Below are 18,910 nucleotides of genomic sequence, written 5' to 3'. Positions count from 1 at the left end.
TGTGCAAAGAGCCGGAGGTTGCACTGTATTTGATGAGACTTAGCATAGAGGTCTCTTCCAGGGGTCCCAGTTTTTTTTGGTTCAGAAACTGTTTAGTCCTTGTTCTAAAATGGGTGGGTTCTGAAACAACAACAACAACAATCTGGTTTAGCATCTGTGTAAGCATGCAGTATAGAAAATCAGGAGGTTTTAATGCAAGGGATGTTCATAAAATCTTCTTTGTTTTGTAACAATAGAACAAAAGCAGCAAAGGATTTTTTTCTCTTTATGTAAATCCATATTCCAATCACAGATAAAGAAAACAATGCTCACAGTTAATATTTGGGTGGGTTTTTATGAATTATGATCAGGTAGTATTGTAGCTGGTATGACTGCCAGGAAGTGTTGGGGTTTTTTTAATGGTTTTAAGATTTCTTTTCCTGATATTTTGTTTTGCAGTATTATGTGCCAAGAATCTTGCAAAGAAAGATTTCTTCAGTAAGTATGCCCTAATTGTATAACTTTCTGCTCTTCGTTAATCAGATTTATTTGTAGATTGTGCATTACTGTCGTGGTTCATCTATGTATGTCATTTGTTCTATGGTTCCATTCTTGCAGTGACATTGCATTACTACATGAGTACATGTTACCCTGAATTGTATTTAGATAGCATAGACTCTAGGGTTGGAAAGACCAGGGGCTCACAAATTCTAGTTGAAAGTCTGGCTGATGAGACAACAAGCAGGTTGAGACAATTCCTGGGGGGGGGGGGTGGGGGGTACCAGTAGCATCCGTCTCAAAGACGGCTCTGTTTGTAAAGCATGCCAAGGGTATGAGTAAAGTACCCCAGTGCTGCAGCCTCAGTATTACATTAAGGACTGAAGGAAAATGCCTACTTTTCAGTGTACGTGGGTATACGCTGTTAAATTAAGCACATTTAACCTTTTGTTTTCTAAAAACTTTCCCAATTTATGGCAGATATTAATCTGTATGACAGAAATCCTTTATCTAATTAGGAACTCAGTTCTCTATTTTGCGTTTACTAGAACAGTTTTAGGATAATGGCAACTTTCCTTACTGGGGCAGGGCGGGAGGAGCACAGAAGCTCATGATGGCATTACCTTGGAAGAAACAAACCAAAGAGTACTATGTTTAATAGCACCTTTTCCCTTCTGCAGGACTTCCTGACCCATTTGCAAAAATAGTTGTTGATGGGTCAGGTCAGTGCCATTCAACTGACACTGTGAAGAACACATTGGACCCCAAATGGAACCAGCATTATGATCTGTGAGTTGTTTGTAAGGTTATAAGTAAAAAACGTTGCAGAGATTTATCTAGTAAATGGAATGTGGGGGTTGGCACTGCAACTTCAGTTTGCATTAGCCAGAAGAGTCATATTTGCTGAGCAGGACCGATTTTTTACAACAAGAAATTACCTGTTAATAAAGGAGTGGTACTTTGCTTTTAGGTGTTTGACTTTGGAAATATTTGTGTGTCAGGTACACAGCACAACTGCTTAGAGTAAGCTCTACTGGAGCAGTGCAGTCCAGCTTTTACAAAAGATTGTCCTTGTGACAGTGATTTATTTTCTTCAAATTATTAGAAACATAAATTTTAAAGTTTTGTATGTTAATCAGCTTGTTGTGTAGCTTTTAATGAGGCTGTCTCTAGTTAAATTCATGCTGCAACAATATCAATTTAACATGCTGTGTGAAATCATAGTGCAGTAATTCATTAATAACACCATTTCAGGCTTAAGCACTTCTGTATTTATAATAAAGCAGCATGACCAATGTACTGAAATGTATCAGAATGTGTACCCAATAAAGCATAAATTCTGTGGAGTAAAAAGAGGTTATTTTTTCTAAAATTACTCTTCTAATATGTATTTTTCTAGATATGTTGGGAAGACAGATTCCATAACCATCAGTGTATGGAACCATAAAAAAATCCACAAGAAACAGGGAGCCGGCTTCCTGGGGTGTGTCCGACTCCTCTCCAATGCCATCAGCAGGCTAAAAGATACTGGATGTAAGAGCAATTCCTACCTGGCACAATCAAAACCCTTCCGTGCCTTGTACCTGGGTAGTGAATAGTATTCCCACCCATGCCTCCCCGGTGTTTTGTTGATCTTTCCAATTCTCGTTTGCAGACCAGCGTTTGGATCTATGCAAACTAAATCCCACAGATACCGATGCTGTACGAGGCCAAATAGTGGGTAAGAATACTCTCCGCTAAACTTTCATCATCTTGGGTAAATATACTGTATGGACAAATGTTGTACGAATAAAGAAACCAGTAGTCATTGTTGCTTCTGTGCCTTTTCTGTATTGTTTCTTCTGACTTTAATGGGATTAAATTTCATTGTACTCCTATGTAGGAGTTTGTTTTCTCTCAGCTGATAATAGGATACAATATTAAAAAGAGGAAATGGGTCTGGCAAGGTTTCTCATGCAGCTCTGGAAGGGTAAATGTTACTGTGAAACCGATTGCGTTTGGACCAAGGTGACAGGCAAAGAGAATCTTAGGTGGAAAAGAGGATCTGGAGGAGTTAAAAGCAATTTTGCAAATTGCTGTTTTAATGTCTTCAGTTCATGTAATCCGTTTCCAAATTTCAACAAGGCAGTGCTAGTTTTACAGCTAAGTTACCCGACCTTACCACGTTTTGCTGCCCTCCACCCAACCCAAGCTTTTCATCGATATATAAATATATTTGGCAAAGCCCAAATTCTCACCGTAATGATGACATCTAGTGGCGAGTAATTTCTTTCCAGCTTGCCTTTCTGGATCCTCAGGAGACAGATGTAAAACCTGACACGTTTGATATTTGCAGAAATAGACTCAGCTTAAGTTTTGAGGGGGTGATGCCTCTGGTTTATCTTCTCCCTTTTTAAAAAAATCAGTAATGCTTTAGGGTTATAGAAAGAGTTTTTGTAAGTGGTGTGCTTTTGTGTGTAGGATATAGCTTTCCTTAATATTTTACCCTGTATAAATGCAGGTTGTTTGGCTTCATGTTGTTTTTAAGGGAACAGTTGTTCTTTTCTTATTAACTTGTCTTTGTGTTGTGTTTTTTTTTATTTCAGTCAGTTTACAGACACGGGACAGGATAGGCACAGGAGGTTCTGTAGTAGACTGTAGAGGGCTTTTGGAGAATGAAGGGTAAGGATTGTCTTCTTTACACTTAATTAGAAAAATGGTTTATATTTGGAAAGAATGTAATTAACACTAGAAATATTAAATATCAATGTGACTAATATATTGTCTGGGAATATGTATCAGGTAGCAAGGTTATAGCTGGATACTTACTTGAAGAAAGTAAGCTAAACTGGGTAGGACTCGATATTTTTTGTTACCAGTGCTTCTGGCACTTCTGTGAGAAATTTGGGGTATAAAAGCATTAAGAAAGTGGCATATCTTGGGTCAAAAGTTGCAGGGCTTGAACTAATGGAGAGAGAGAGACAGAAAGAGTTATTTCTGCATTCACTTCTCCTGTGATGGAAACTCTTGAAGTTTCCCCATTTTCAGAACGGTTTATGAAGATTCCGGACCAGGAAGGCCGCTAAGCTGTTTTATGGAAGAACCAGCACCGTATACGGACACTACAGGGGCTGCTGGCGGAGGCAACTGTCGCTTCGTAGAGTCCCCCAGTCAAGATCAGAGGCTTCAGGCACAGAGACTTCGGACACCTGAAGTCAGAGGTCATGTACAGACACCTCAGAACAGACCGCATGGTCACCAGTCGCCAGACCTACCAGAAGGCTATGGTAAGAGTTTTCCAGAACTATAAAATTGAAGGGGTTTTTTTTTTTCAAAGGACTTCAGAGAAAAATTCTCCCATTTTAATATATAGCATGGTTTACCTGTTAGAACATGCAGCATCCACATGCATCTAATGGTCTGCGTTTTGGAAAAGGAACAAGACAGGAGTTTGAGATTGGCTAATTAGCAGTTGGCTATGCCAGGATACACTGAGGGGTTGATGGTAAATTAAACATGAGGTTGTTGTATGATGCTGTTACAGAAAATTCACTGCTAATCTTGGCTGTGTATCTAGGGAGAACGAATGTAAAGAGCTCTTTAAACTAGAGCAGTAATGCTATTTTTTCCTTCCCCCTTGGCATGTTGTGTAGGTTTGAGCCCACATTTGAGAAAAGATCAGGAAAATATAAAAGCAACAAAGAAGCCAGTAGTACAGAAGATTAGGGAGGGAGGATAAGCTTGAGGAGAATTTAAATCTCAGAAAAGAGCACACCAAATCTAGGAGTAAAGAAATCCAGTTTGGGGGTTTGAGTTGTCTCAAAATTTAAAAATAAAAATGCAAACTAAAACATAGTGGTGCATGAATTTGTGAGTTTCAAAAAGAACACTGAAATGTGTAGTCAAGTAAATTTGTGAAGACGGTGTTTAAGGGCAAAACAGTCCACGCTGCAAGAGATCAGGGGGATGGCTGAAGTACTTTCTCCTAGCTCTGACAGAAGGATAATAGGCTCATGGCTTTGAACAAACTGTTTATTCTGATTTTTTCAGATTTGTAATTAAGAATAATCTTTCTTCGCTTTTCATAGAACAAAGAACAACGGTACAGGGACAGGTTTATTTTTTGCACACACAGACTGGAGTTAGCACATGGCATGACCCTAGGATACCAAGGTATGTATTTATAGTTATAAAGTCAGGGTTTTTTTGGGGGCGGGGGGGTGTGTGTGTGTCTATGACAGTAAGCTGAATCTTTAAGAGCAAAAATCTATGAAATGTCCCATCTAAATTTAAAGGGAGAGGTACAAGCAGAGGAATAATTTTGGATCTTTCTAGTTACCTTTTCACCAAACATTAAGGATTGCTGGTTTAGAAAGAAAGAATTATCTACTTGTGAATCATGTAAAACAAAAGGGGGAAAAAATACGTAGCCCTTCAGGAATTCCCATTTGACAACTTCTTCCTAAAATTTTGATGTGACTTTTTTTTTGATGAAGCTACAGATTTTTGAATCTGACCTAAATTTTTCTTTTTTGTATGAAAACAGTTTGGACTGCAAATTGAAGAAAAAAGTGACTACTTTCTTAAGGCCATTGTTTCGTGAATACTGAACTAGTAACTTTTGCTATAATAGGGCGCTTTCATATATAACTGAAGCAGAGATTATTTGTCATCTTTAAACTTGGAAGTGGTGTTGGGGTTTTTTATGCTTTAGACCAATGATTTGCAGCTAGAAGATTTGAATCCTCCACATGATTAATTTAGTAAAGCCTCTTTAAACCTTAACCTGCAGTTAATCCAGGTCTTTGTGACTAAGGTCTGGCACTCTTCCTTGAGCTGTTCCACTGGACCACCTGCACACCAGATTCAAGAGTGAAATGCAAAATCTGTAACTCCTTCAGCTGCTGCACTGGCTGGATAATACATGAATATGATACAGGATATTAGAAAAATGATATCGAGTAGTGTAGGCAAAAGTGTTGATAAAACCACAGTATATGGAAGGATATGAAAAATAAAGTTGAGAGAGAGAGAAAATAGCAGATGTTAGATAGCTGGTATCGTTGGAAGAAGAAATGACAGTGCTCATTCTTCATGTCACTCATGTCAGGCTTGTGTGCACAAAGCCTTGTCTCTTCTTCCAGTGATGCTGGCTGGCCTAATGAAAGGTATTGCTTCTTCTCTCAACAAATCTTAAGAGCCAGGTTTTCAGGACCAGCGATGTAAGTGGACACAACAGTGTCTTGTGAGTCACAGGTCACTCTTACTTCAGTTAAAGGTGGCTTTCTTACTACCAAGTTGCAGTACAAAAACTTAACCTTGGCATTTAGCACAGATGTAGGTTAAAACTTGCTGTAACCAGATCTCTAAAGTACTTTCAGATGCACAGCTGATTGAAACAAATGGTTACAACCATAATCTTCTTTAAGGAGTCTAACAAAGGCTTGTCTGTCTGCCTGTGTATCCCCTGCTGGCTTATACTCACTCTGACACTAATGAAGCCTTTGGTGTACAAAGTGTTTCTACCTTTTCTAAAGCCTCTTGGTTTACTCATTTCTGCTGGTGTTGCATGGTTAAATTTAGGTAACGAAATACACAGAGTTGTGTCTTCAACCCTGGATAATAGTTGAATCCATGCCAGCTGTCTAGAGAATACTTTACTTAACATTAGCTTTTCTGTCTAAAAATAATCTTCAGGTTTCCTTCCTTTTCTTGCCACTTTTAGTGTTTCCCTCTGTTAGGTGGCTGAGCCCTTAAGTGTTTTCAATTTTCTAGATGTAAATACATCCTACATATTGAATTCAAACACTGCCTGAAAGTGAGTGACTACCTTTAGCAGCACTTAGAATAATACCCAAAATTTATCTAGGATGAAAGGGGTGAGTGTGTTGGTAAAGCCTTGCTCTCAATGATTTATAAGTCAAATAGTTAGGTTTCTAACCTTGTCTAACTAAAGAGGTGATTTTTTTTTTTTTTTGGATGATGTTAGTATTTGGCTGCCTTAGCCTCTTAACTTACTGGGTCTTTGGAGTCAGTGGTTGGTGCAGAGGCCTTTGCTTAATTGTTTGGTTTTCTGCACATGGATGACATTAGCGTTAATAGAAATTTTTCTGTGAAATTTTTGCTATGATAAAATGTCTCTTCCTCTTTTTACAGCCCTCAGAATCCCTGTCATCACCTAAATGATGATGTTGCATATTGAAGTTGCTTTTAAGCTGTATGGCTTTGTTATTTTCAAAGCCTTTCAAAGACAGAAGGTGTTTTGCTGGTTTATCTTTCTATCCATGTACCATTCATACATAAGGAGTTGCACCACTTAGGTTGAGGATTCTAAAAAGACAGCATTAAAATAGCTATTCTGTCCTTCCTAAGACTTTCATAGCCTAGAATCACTGAGCACCAAATTAATTCCCCCCTCTCCCTTGAATATAAATTGGTTTCATCTTAACTTCAGAAGTGCTTTAACATTTTGTTTGCTTTCCTCGTTAGAGACCTTAACAGTGTGAATTGTGATGAACTAGGACCTTTGCCTCCAGGTTGGGAAGTTAGAAGTACAGTTTCAGGAAGAATATATTTTGTAGATCATAACAACAGAACCACACAATTCACAGATCCACGACTACATCACATCATGAAGTAAGAACCTTGCCTGATAAATAATTCATGTCAAATTTGGATTCTTAAACCTTTTCTTTTTGTCCAATTTTAACTACAGTCTGGGAGTGATGAGGGGCTGAAAATCTGCATGATAATATTGGGGAACAGATGCAACCAATGTTTTAGTCAGGGTCCAAGCATTGGTTCTCAGTGCTGGTTTTATCTAAGCTTTTTGCAGAGACTCTTCAAAAATGGTTTTACTATGCTTTGCAGCCCTCAGGTTTAAGGGAGGGCTTGCTTATTTTGGCATGACACTAATCTCTTTAAGCTGGTTTGACAAAACTGCCCCAAGCTGTGCTGGAGGGAGTATGGAGTTCTGGAAATGCTGGGGTTTGGGGTAGAGGATCTGCCAGGCAGTTCCACAGCAGTCAGCTCAAGCCTGCCTGGATTAGCAGTTCTAGCTCTGTGCTAGGTATGCTAGACCTGAACTGGCTTCGTCTTCCCTTGAGGTCCAGACAACAGGAACATAAAGCCATCTGGGGTCTGGTCGCCTGGTGCTGTGCACACCCAGTTTGGCTTTAGCAGGATTTAATAAACTCCAAGCTCTGCATCATGCAAAGGCAGCTGAACTGTTAGAGAACTGACCCTGGAAGCAGCCTGGCAGTGCTTGTCTAGCTCAAGATTGGACGTTTTCCTGGATCTGAGTTGTCTCTGCTTGAAACCATCTGGGGAATCTTTATATCTGAAAAATAATTGCCCCACAACCCAAATAAAGCACTGATGGATAAAGATAGTTGCATGTATGAACCTGCAAGTATTTGGGACAGGTACATCTTCCTCTTTTAATGACCATAGGTGCAGTACTTTTACTGTGTCAAGAATCAACAGCCTTATTTTGCATGGAGTTGGAGTAAAATTCATTGCAGTTTTTAGATAATTCCATTTATAAAGCTGTTGTTTGTTCCATTAGAGGTCTCTTTTCATGTTATACTCTTGAAAGTTGTCTCCATATGGGAGAAATACCACACAAATTTTTTAATTACTGCTCAGTCAGCATTTGGTGGTCATGCTCGACAGCCTTCCACAATGCATTGCCATATAAAAACTGAGCTGGAAAATGCTGAAGCTCTTTATTGTAAATATCTGTATTCCTTACGTCCCTGAATGTAGGGTAATGATGCTATAGAAGTTACCCAGCTGAATACACATTTCACTCCAGGTTCCTCTTAGAGAAGTTTAATCAGTTCTTCCATCATTGTTTTACATATTGCTTATTGCTATGCTTCTAGAATAAATATTTTGCTTTTCTTTCAAAGCCATCAATGCCAGCTAAAAGAGCCCAGCCAGCAGCCTCTGCCAGCTCCAAATGAGGGATCGCTAGAAGACGGTGAGGAGTTGCCCGCACAGAGATATGAAAGAGACCTGGTACAAAAGTTGAAAGTTCTTAGACATGAGCTCTCTCTTCAGCAACCACAGGCTGGTCACTGTCGCATTGAAGTATCCAGAGAGGAAATATTTGAGGTATTTGATTGACTTTTTACTACTAATAGCAGCTTTTGTCACTCAAGAGTTAAGTAAAACTGATCCTTGATTAAGGCAAGTTTGCTTCACAAGAGAGGTAGTGAATGCCACCAAGTGTTACAGAGTTGTAATTGGAATTTGCTTCAGATTAGCACTTCAACAGAATAATGTTTTATGTAGTTGAGTAACAATCTATGTATTACAGTAATGCATATTAGTAGACAATTCTAGGAAGGAAATAAAATATCTAACTGTAAAAATACACATATAGGAATCCTACCGTCAGATAATGAAGATGAGACCAAAGGACTTGAAAAAGAGGCTTATGGTGAAATTTCGAGGAGAGGAAGGCCTGGATTATGGAGGAGTAGCAAGGTGAGATTTGGGAGTGTCTGACACATTTGAACTGTAAAATTGTCCTTGAAGTGACCCGTGGCTGATATCATTCCCATTCAAATGATCTGTTAATAGTACATGTGAGTTAGTTGTGATCTAGTTTATAGGTAGTGATTGTAGGTTCAGTCTTCGTATCATGGTAGATTGGAAAGTGGAAGCATGTGGTTTAACAGTTGTCCCACAGCCCTTCTGACATCAAAGGCTCATACTAGATGACTTGGTACACCTCATATTTGGGAATATTACTGGATTTAACACCAGATTGAGGTGTTTCTGTTTCCTCTCTTCTCCATAGGTACTCTGTTTTCATCACCATTACCCAGTCAGTGTAAAAGGCTTGTTTAGGGTAGGCTATTGATCTTACTGGAGAAAGTGTTGATCCCAGCAACAGGCTCCAGTTTCGTAAGTAAAAGTGTGATCAGCTCAAATTGTGAGGTCTTCCAAGAGGCATATAGACTGTGAAGTAAAGTCCAAACCACAGTAAGTTTTGTAAAATACACCTGTCTGATTTCCAGCGAATGGATTGCAAGACGATAGGGGTTCCTTTTTGTTACATCTCGGCCACGTTCAGGAGAGTCCTCTGATCTGTTGCAGCAGGAGTGGAGATAAACTAATCCTAAACAAAGGCTAAAATTCACGGAGAAATTTCTCAAATCCCCAAAGGCTGCATCACCCACTTAGGTGTCTTTCAGTAACCCATCACTGGGCAAAGGAAAGAAGATGGAACATTCTGAGCAGCCTTACCTGAGCCAACCTTGAGTGTCTCCACTGTTGACATCCTGTTGCCCTGATGGCTTTCATAATTGCTCATTTGCTGCAACAGACTCTTTCAGATCAGTACAGCTCCACTTCTAAGCATTGAAGTTGATAGTTCTCTCAGAATATTTTGGACCTGGGATGGGTGTCCAAATTTAATAATAAAGGGATATTTGTCACGGTGAGTTGGGAGGTCAGAAATAGCTTTAGTTCCATTCTGGTCCTTGTATGTTACTGAGGTGAGAGAATTTACCTAACCTCTCCTCTTTTAATGTGTTTGGTCTCTCTGCACCTTCTGGGCTGTCTGCTGAAAGCAGAGATTCTCTAGTCATCAAGTATTTGTAGAAAAAGACCGCCAGTGACTGAGCTGATTTTGAACAACAGATTTTTTTGAGTATTTCTTAATACTGTACAGGTTGCAGAGGAGCAGATCTCTTAGTCTCCAAATGTCTGTACAGAGTTCAGATGATTTTTTTGGAAGTGGGTCTTGTTCAAACTTGATTTGTTGATGGCATTGTCAAACAGCTTGCTATAGCTTCTCTAATTGATGTTAATCCCTTCAGTACTTCTAAACTAAAACAAGTCTGCCTGTGAGTAGAGTAAGACACTTTATGGGTTTTTAAGCATACCTTTTTGGTCTGCAAATGGAGGGCAGCACAAGGTGATCTGACTTTGAAATAAGCATTTCATAACAGATGATTCACAATAATTGTGTTGTCTGAAACTTAAGTGGAAGTTAAGCACCCTTCTAAAATACCTTTTTTCTCTTTTTTGGGGGGAGCAGAGAATGGTTGTATTTACTATGCCATGAAATGTTGAATCCCTATTATGGACTCTTCCAGTACTCCACAGATAATATTTACATGCTGCAAATCAATCCAGACTCATCTATCAATCCTGTAAGTATTAACTTCTGAGCGACATACCTACTTTAACAGATGTCCCCTGCAGTTTTTTGTTACAGCTGTTCTTCCATGACAAGAGTGTAAACGGAAGGGTAAAGCAGAGTACTAATGTGTTCTTGAGTCTTATATTGGTATAGTATGAAGCAGAGGGGTTTTGTTCAGAAATTAAAAACATGACAGAGGAGGTATCCTTTGATAAATATCTGATTTCTTTGAGACTCCTTGGTACTGATTGGGATGCACGGTGATTCTGAGAAGATACACGTAGGTGAAATTCATCTTCATAGTGAATACAGGCGGTTGTGTAAACAACATTGCATTCTAAGCAGTGTTCACCCCACGACTGTAGGAGCTTGTATGCCTTGTTTTCCCTTTCTCAATAAGCTGCTGTGCTTGCTTTTTTTTTCTTACTGGGGGATTTGTATCAGTACAGACCCTAAAATGAGCAGCAATTCTGTATTAGTACAGGGGAATCTTTCCTGACATGACATTTCCTGACATTTGCTCTGTAAGAGGAGGGAGGTAGATTGGAAGAATCTCAACCATAGGACTTATGCCTCAGTTTTCATTCAAAAGTCAGTTTATAGGTAACATGAAAGAAATTAAGGAAACAAGTGCTTGGCCTGCTTCCTCAAGAGCAAAAAGATTTTGATGTTTGGAATTGTCGTATTTTCTTGGATTATGAGGGTTTCATGGGGATTTTCTCTTTCTGAGTTTTGCCCTTTGAGAGGTCTAGAGGACTTGTATCCAATTTATTGGTCAGGTAATGCACAGAGACTTGAGGTGTTTAATCATTAAATGCTTCTGTTCTTGGGTTATGTTATGAGGAAAAATGGTGACCTCTCTTGCCCAGAGGGTTGGCGATAACTTGCATCGAACATAGAACTGGTGGCGCAGATATAACCACAAGATGTCAGTGTCTTCCCGCTGCCTGATTTTTCTCTCCTCTCTCCCTGCAGGACCATTTGTCTTATTTCCATTTTGTTGGTCGGATAATGGGTTTGGCTGTGTTCCATGGACACTATATCAATGGGGGGTTCACAGTTCCCTTTTACAAACAGCTCCTGGGGAAGCCCATTCAGCTCTCTGATCTGGAATCTGTTGACCCAGAATTACACAAAAGTTTAGTCTGGATCTTGTAAGTACTGTATTTATCAATTGTCTCGCTGTAGAGAAGATGGGGTAGAGTATGTTGGCAACAGTGAGATAACACGTTACAGAAAATGTTTGCAAAAATCTTGTAAAGGCAGAGCGCTGTAAAAATTATTAAACTACTTTTCTATGTCAAAAAGCTCAAGGTACTTGAGGAAAAGGTCTCGTTGCAAACTCTGTTAGCCGTCCTTGCAGCAAAGTAGATACTAAATCATTAAATGTTGCATAGGTATGGTAGAACATCACAGTATCAAAATCTAAACTCAGGACAGAGCTCTGAGGGGAGGTACAGCCTTGTTGAAAAGAAAACCAGCTTTGGTTAAAATGGAAATCAATGGAAGTAATTTGGACTTCTCTATGCTTACAGTTCAGATCAAAATCCAACATTCAGTGTAGCTTTGGGACTCTTCAGCACTGCTTTGCGTTATGTTGATTTCTTTTCCTAAATGCTGTTTTGAATTTTGTATTTAAAGTTACTGATGTTTTTGAAGTTCACTGCATGTGATCTCTTCCGTGCTTCACACTGATATGTGACAAGAGATCAGATTCTTGCTGTGTACATATGTGTGTGTGTTTTTGTGTATATAGGGTTTTATTAATTATCCTGAGTACTACTAGAATTATTAGATGGATGATTCATATCTGATCAGGCTCTTCAACATGCATTAAGCTATATAGAAACTGGTGATTGTGGCAATATTCCTCTAGTGGTGTGAAATGCAGATGGCTAGTTACTAGGTTTATCCTGAAGATTAACTAAGTGTTCAAATAACAAACTGTCAGCATCACCACTGAGAGTTATCAAAATACAAAAAATACTTGGTTTACCCTCTCTCTTTCCATTGGCAGAGAGAACGATATCACCCCAGTTCTGGACCATACATTTTGTGTGGAACACAATGCTTTTGGGCGGATTTTACAGCATGAACTCAAACCAAATGGCAGGAATATTCCGGTGACAGAAGAGAACAAGAAAGAATATGTCAGGTATTGCGGAACAATAATATATCCCGCAAATGCAGTGGAAAGAAGGTAGTAAACAGATGAAATTTTTTATATAGTGAAACTAATGAAATAAGTATTTTGGGAGGAAATAACTGAGTCATAAATTACATGAATGTTTTCACACCATGACTATTGTAAGAACCTGGGAAGGTAAAGCTGTGAATTGTACTTTGTTTTTTCTGTTGATGGTGCAATAATTAATTGTTGATGGAAAAAGGAACTGATAAGCACTTCTTTCATAATACAAAATGTGTGTATTAAAACAAGTTTCTCTGTAAAACACGCATTTTCCAGCTCTGCTATAAAAAGCCCAGTCCTACCTAGCTCATCATCCCTGACTTTTTCTTTCCCCCCCACTCAGGTTGTATGTAAACTGGCGATTTATGAGAGGAATAGAGGCACAGTTTCTGGCTCTGCAGAAGGGTTTTAATGAACTTATTCCTCAACATCTCCTTAAGCCTTTTGACCAGAAGGAACTTGAGGTATATGTTTTATCCGCATGAAATATTGTTTTGTAATTTGTTTGATCTACAATGAAGCACTGATTTTAAAAAAACAAAATAAACAAAAAACAAACCCGCAAGACTTATTCCAATTTACATACCAGAAAGCTGTGTATTTATTTGACCAAACCCTTTTTGGTTTATTCTAGACATTCTTTGGGTTAACATTATTCAGAAGACTCCTTAAACAGGGGAAGACAAATACACCATGTTGTCTAACCAAGGGCTAATGCTCAAAGCGGGTGGTCTGAGCAAGGAAGGAGTGCTGCAAGTTTGAGGAATTGCTGGCAAGACCTAACGTGTTATCTACCCCAGAACTTGTTTTCTTCAGTAACTGTTCTCATGCATGGCTGTTTCTATATGCACATAGGGCATGGTTTACAGGGACTGAAACAGAATAGAAGAGCAGACAGAAAAGAAATTAATTTCTTTTCCCATTTAATCCTGAGGTACAGAATGGTACCTCTTAAAAGAATTCCTGTTACAGCAATTTTTCCTCTGTTTTTGCCTTTTTTAAAAAGTAAGACAACCTGTAGAATATCGACTGTTTGTGGTATTGGAAGCACTAGCTTCCTGCTAGTTGTTCGTGCATACTGATTAATCCCGTGAAGTTACTGCATTCCATTTGCTAGCTGCTTGAAAAGGCAGATTAAAAATCTATTAAATATTTCAATAGTGTCTGCGTCAGAACAGTCACAACTGTCCTAATAATGTAAATGAGTGTAAGTAGGTGCTGTCTTGGTGGCAGAAAAAGACAATTGCTAAATGGTGGCTCTCAGAAACGTGATCCTCAATATGGAATATTATGGGAAATTTAGAATTTGACGCACATTTTGGTTTGGTGGTTGAAGTTTTCTCCATGCCATTTATTTGTCATTGCCTGGGGAGGTGGTTAGATTCATGGCCAGCAGTGACTTCATTTTACAGTATTTTGCAGCCTGGGTGTCATCTGGAAAAGAGATTGAAGTAATATGTATGATCTGTGTCAGAGTCTCTCACAAGTGACATTGGAAAACAGATGAAAAGTTTCTGTGGTTTGTTGTGGACGAACAAACCAACTAGAATATTATCATAAACCAAGCAGAATTCTGTCGTAGTTAGTATTGGCACCTCTAGGATAAACCTGCATCAGGACAACGATGTTGTGTAGCGCAGTAGATGGTATGCCTTCTTCCAAGTCTGTGCTGTACCCTCATAAAGATATGCTGTACTTTTCAGGTAGCGTAGATTTAACAAAGCAGGTCTTGAATGGGCTTCTGACTCTAGCTTCTTGTGAAAATTCTAGTTCTGGTAAGTGTACTCGTTGGCCTCAGTTTCATTGCAGGTAAACTGGGGAGATTTACTGCTTGTTCTAAACTGTTGTGGAGTGTTACCTTGCACCACAAAGGTGGTTCAAGTGTGTAAAGAATGCTAGGCTTTGTGAAATGGTTGGATGTATGTTTTCATAGCTGCAAAGCTGAAACGACTCTGAATGTTAAAGCGTTTTCTAATCTTTTGACAGCTAATCATAGGAGGCCTGGATAAGATAGACCTGAATGACTGGAAGTCAAACACCCGTCTAAAGCACTGCATGGCAGATAGCAATATTGTGAAGTGGTTCTGGCAAGCAGTGGAAACATTTGATGAAGAAAGAAGGGCAAGGCTGCTGCAGTTTGTGACGGGTTCAACGCGTGTCCCACTTCAAGGTTTCAAGGCTTTACAAGGTGACTGATGTGGAGGCCGAGTTAATCTGTGGTGGGAGAAAGAGAGAAAAATCCTGTGGTATTTACTAGCCCCTTGTAAAATATCAGTATATTACTGGATAACTGAAGCACTTACAAACTTTAGATCCCAAGAGCAGTTTTATATTTGTCAGCAGCTCTGCTGATGGCGAACACTTTAACCGTTGCTGATAGTGATAGAAGCTGATAAATCTGTCGTCATGTTGCGCTTTGACTGGTGTCAATACTAGCTTATCAGTCTCCTACAACTCTGTGAACTGATGTTAAAATCATTGCATGCATGCACATGATTACAGAGCTGACCAAACAACTTTTTCACATCAGAATTGTATTCCCTTCGTTGTTTGGCAACAAACCATTAGACTTTAAAACAAGTTCCTGAAAGTTGCAGTTTTTGTCATCAGAAAAGGTGGCAGTGTCGTAGGCTGTTGTGATTCTCCTGATAACGTTCCATCTGTTGGCTGACAGTAAACTGATGTTCAGAACTAAAATAAATAGTTCAAAACTTTGTTGCATTTAAGTCTTTTCATTTTTGAAGGTGTAAATTTCTTAATGTATTTTAGAAAGCTGCTAAATTTTATTAGTCTGCAAATTAATTGTCATGAACGGCCCTATGGCTTCTGCCATCCCTTCATCAGCTGCAAATCTGATGTACAGATTTAGCCTATGACATACTTATGTCTGCAGCTGGAACTGTGTTTTTCTCTCTTGCCTTTTTATAAGTAGCAAAATTTGTGTGCATGAGTGATGTTTTGTTGAAGTGCATTAACTAGAATGTCTGTCTGTAAGGTTCTACAGGCGCTGCAGGACCCAGACTGTTTACCATCCATTTAATAGATGCAAACACAGACAACCTTCCAAAAGCCCACACTTGGTAAGATGAAAACATTCTGCATGTCAGTGGTGTGCTTTCCCTTTGTCTTGGTTTAAAGGAGTCATCTCTGTTTGTCCTGGGTATGGATTAACCATGTGATATGCATAGATGATTCCAGGTGTGCTCTGCTAGCTTGGAAATACCTGTACTCTGCAGCCAGCAAAATAATCGACTTCTCTTCTTATAGCTTGATTTGTCTTCTATACTATACTGTGGTTTTAGTTTATCCCAGAGTTGATTATTCTGGATAGTGAGATGTTTGTAAGTTTATTTCTATGTGTTCAGCGAAAGTATTCACTGAGAAATGACTCACAGCAATGAGTCCTCATGCAGGTTTACAAAGAATAGTTTTCAGATGTAAAATGCAGGAAAAGTGTGCTATTGGTACAGTATAGGCACAGAACTGAGCTCTTGTACGGAAGTCTCACTCTATCAGAGACAGGAAATCATTTCAGCAGCGGCACAGATTGTCTGCAGGCAGAGCAGGGAGTAAGCCTGTCTGATGTCTTGCTTTATTTGCAAGTCCCCTGCATCTGCTGCCTGCCTCCTCCTCCCAAACGCTGCCCTGTTAAGTTGTTTCCTGCTGCAGAAATACAGTTGGTTTTTATCTCATCTCCTTTGGCCACTGAAGTGGCTGAGGCTTTCTTTGATTTTTACAAATTCTGTCTATATCTAGCTGATCTAAAATTTTGTTTCAATAAATATTTTAGATTCATATGCTGCAATGTGTTGTTATTTTACCTCTAGCTTTAACCGGATTGACATTCCACCTTATGAGTCATATGAGAAGCTTTATGAGAAGCTGTTGACAGCTGTGGAAGAGACATGTGGGTTTGCTGTGGAGTGAAAAAGCAACCAAAGGAAACAGATGCTAGCTCATGGACCACCAAATCAAAAGCTAGAAGAAGCTTGCTGTGAACTTCCTGCTAAGCTGTCTGAAGCATCGGAACTCTAGACAACTTAGAGATGGGGCTGTTTCCCTTCCGCCGCTGGTGGATGAGGGTGGGGGTAGGGGCTTTTGTTGGTGGTTTCCAACTCTATTTTTTCCCCTTTGTTACCATAACCCCTTCCCTCTTCTTCCATCCCCCATAAAACAAAATGCAGCCAAGTTCAGCATTTGGCTTTGGTTACACAGGATATTCTGCTAGATTTGTAACACATATTGTGATAGGGTCAGTGACCTGTGGGGGTTTTTTTAATAGGAGAATCAAAGCGTAATTGAGAATGAGCTTAATTTGCTGAGGACTTGCAACTGGTAGGTGTACCTGGTTAGTTTGTCTTAAATCAAGCTTGAGCCCTTGTAGAGTCCGGTGGGTGCAGTGTGTCTGACTGGCACTAAAATTTGCATTGCACATTTTAAAAACCTGTTTAAAAAGTAAACTTCTAGCAGAAAATACCTCCATATGAACACTTAACTGAAAGGTAAGGAAATCCAAGTTCTGCCTTAGCAGGAAGCTCCCAGTGGAAGCTGTGGCTCACCTTGAGAAAAGTGAAGGAATCTGGGACAGCTTAAATGGTATTGTATGATTTCTTTTTGGTTGTCCTGGCTGAAATCTGATTGTTTTGCACATGAAAACAATTATTTCCTCCTGCAGAATTACTTTCCATAGTTCGTTCAGATGTAACTACCTTGCACAGAAGCCTTGTAAGGAGGAGACAGAGGATAAAAATCTGTTCAATCCCAAAGCTGTGATTCCTGTGCCACTGTTTTATCCAAGATGTGTTTGTGTGACTTCAGATTCTAAGACTCACATGGAAATCGCTAAAAGCTCACATGGAAATGGCTAAAAGCTAAGTTAACAGAGCAGACTTCTGTTCCAAATTATGTGGCCTTGGGAAAGGTTTATTTGGAGGTTGAGGTAAAAGGGTAACTATATAGTGAGTACATTTTAAATGTTATGGAAAGCTATTGGAAGAATTTATGACTTCAGTTCTGTAGGGATGAAAATTTCTCCAGAGAGCCATATAAGGCTATTTTTTCAAATATCTGAAACTAATATTAAAAGGTTTGTTCTCTAACACATTGCTAAAACAACTTCCCAGGGGAAACAAAGGCAAATCAAATACCTGAATCACTAACATTTTTTCCAGTTTGCACACCAAGATGAGACAGTATTTTAACAAATAACACAGCTTCAGAAAGACCCAGTTATCTATCAAACATGTCTAAACTTAAGTAAAGCAGACTTGCTTGTATAGGATTTTTTTTCTTTGGCAAGCCTGATTTTTAGAGAGATTCATTACTGAAACATTTAACAGATGTTATGTTTATGGAATAGTGCATTGAATTTCAGCTGTGTAAGAGATCGTTCTTAGAAGATGTCTACTGGAATACTTCTATTTTGTCCTTTTTTTTTAATTGAATTTGGTAATAGCTTTAAACTGTGATAGGACAGAAAGTAGACACTTGTCAAAACCCTGGCATCTTTGCCTGTTTTGTTTGTCTGTGGTTTTCTTTTTTCCATTCACCATAATTCTTGTGATTTGTTGTTGGGAGTAAGGATTGCATTGGAGGTGTAAAATTGTACCATATTGTGAGATTTGCACAGGGTGGCTAAAGATGCTCATCCTGCAAGACTGTACAGGAGAGGCGTATATAGACTCATGTTCTGTAAGAATCTTCTGGCACTTGGGGACCAGTTTCTGCAGTACTGGTTGTTGGGACGTAAATGAAACTGTGACTCTTTTGCAGAAAAGAGAGGAAATGCAACTGTTGGCAGACAAGCATCTGTGCAGTCTTGGGCTGAGTAGCAGAATCCCCACAGCCCTGGCTTTTCAAAATGGCTGTGAAGTCGTACCTGTTCATAAGGTGTATTTAATCCTTTCAGTACGTTTGAATGTGCAATAAACCAGTCAGATAGGAAAAATGCAAAATGGATTATTGCCCAAAAGCTTTGCATGCAGTCTGATGTGGATTTTTCACTAAAAGATTTTTAAAAAAACCCAGATAACTAAAGCCCACCACTAACAAAAATCCTATCACGCAAGCTCTACATGCAGCACAGCTGGCTCAGTAAAAACCAG

The 18,910-nt window shown here is 39.1% G+C and overlaps 1 protein-coding gene across 1 annotated transcript; it reads left to right on the top strand.

Annotated features, from left to right (window-relative positions):
• Positions 1 to 438: 438 nt before the first annotated feature.
• Positions 439 to 16,733, top strand: SMURF1 (SMAD specific E3 ubiquitin protein ligase 1; the record flags this gene model as incomplete). The annotated part of the gene is made up of 17 exons (XM_009698106.1): positions 439 to 477; positions 1,158 to 1,266; positions 1,877 to 2,010; positions 2,132 to 2,197; positions 3,063 to 3,138; positions 3,505 to 3,743; positions 4,545 to 4,629; positions 6,946 to 7,092; positions 8,370 to 8,574; positions 8,846 to 8,949; positions 10,511 to 10,625; positions 11,591 to 11,769; positions 12,633 to 12,770; positions 13,150 to 13,270; positions 14,793 to 14,994; positions 15,811 to 15,886; positions 16,634 to 16,733. Coding segments are annotated over 17 exons (2,135 nt in total), but the record flags the coding sequence as incomplete, so codon positions are not given.
• Between the last annotated feature and the right edge of the window lie 2,177 nt (positions 16,734 to 18,910).

This window comes from Cariama cristata, unplaced genomic scaffold (genome assembly GCF_000690535.1).
Source record: "Cariama cristata isolate BGI_N322 unplaced genomic scaffold, ASM69053v1 scaffold5354, whole genome shotgun sequence".
NCBI lineage: Eukaryota > Metazoa > Chordata > Aves > Cariamiformes > Cariamidae > Cariama > Cariama cristata.
The sequence above is the reverse complement of the archived record's forward strand: the minus strand, read 5'-3'. Positions and strand labels throughout refer to the sequence as shown.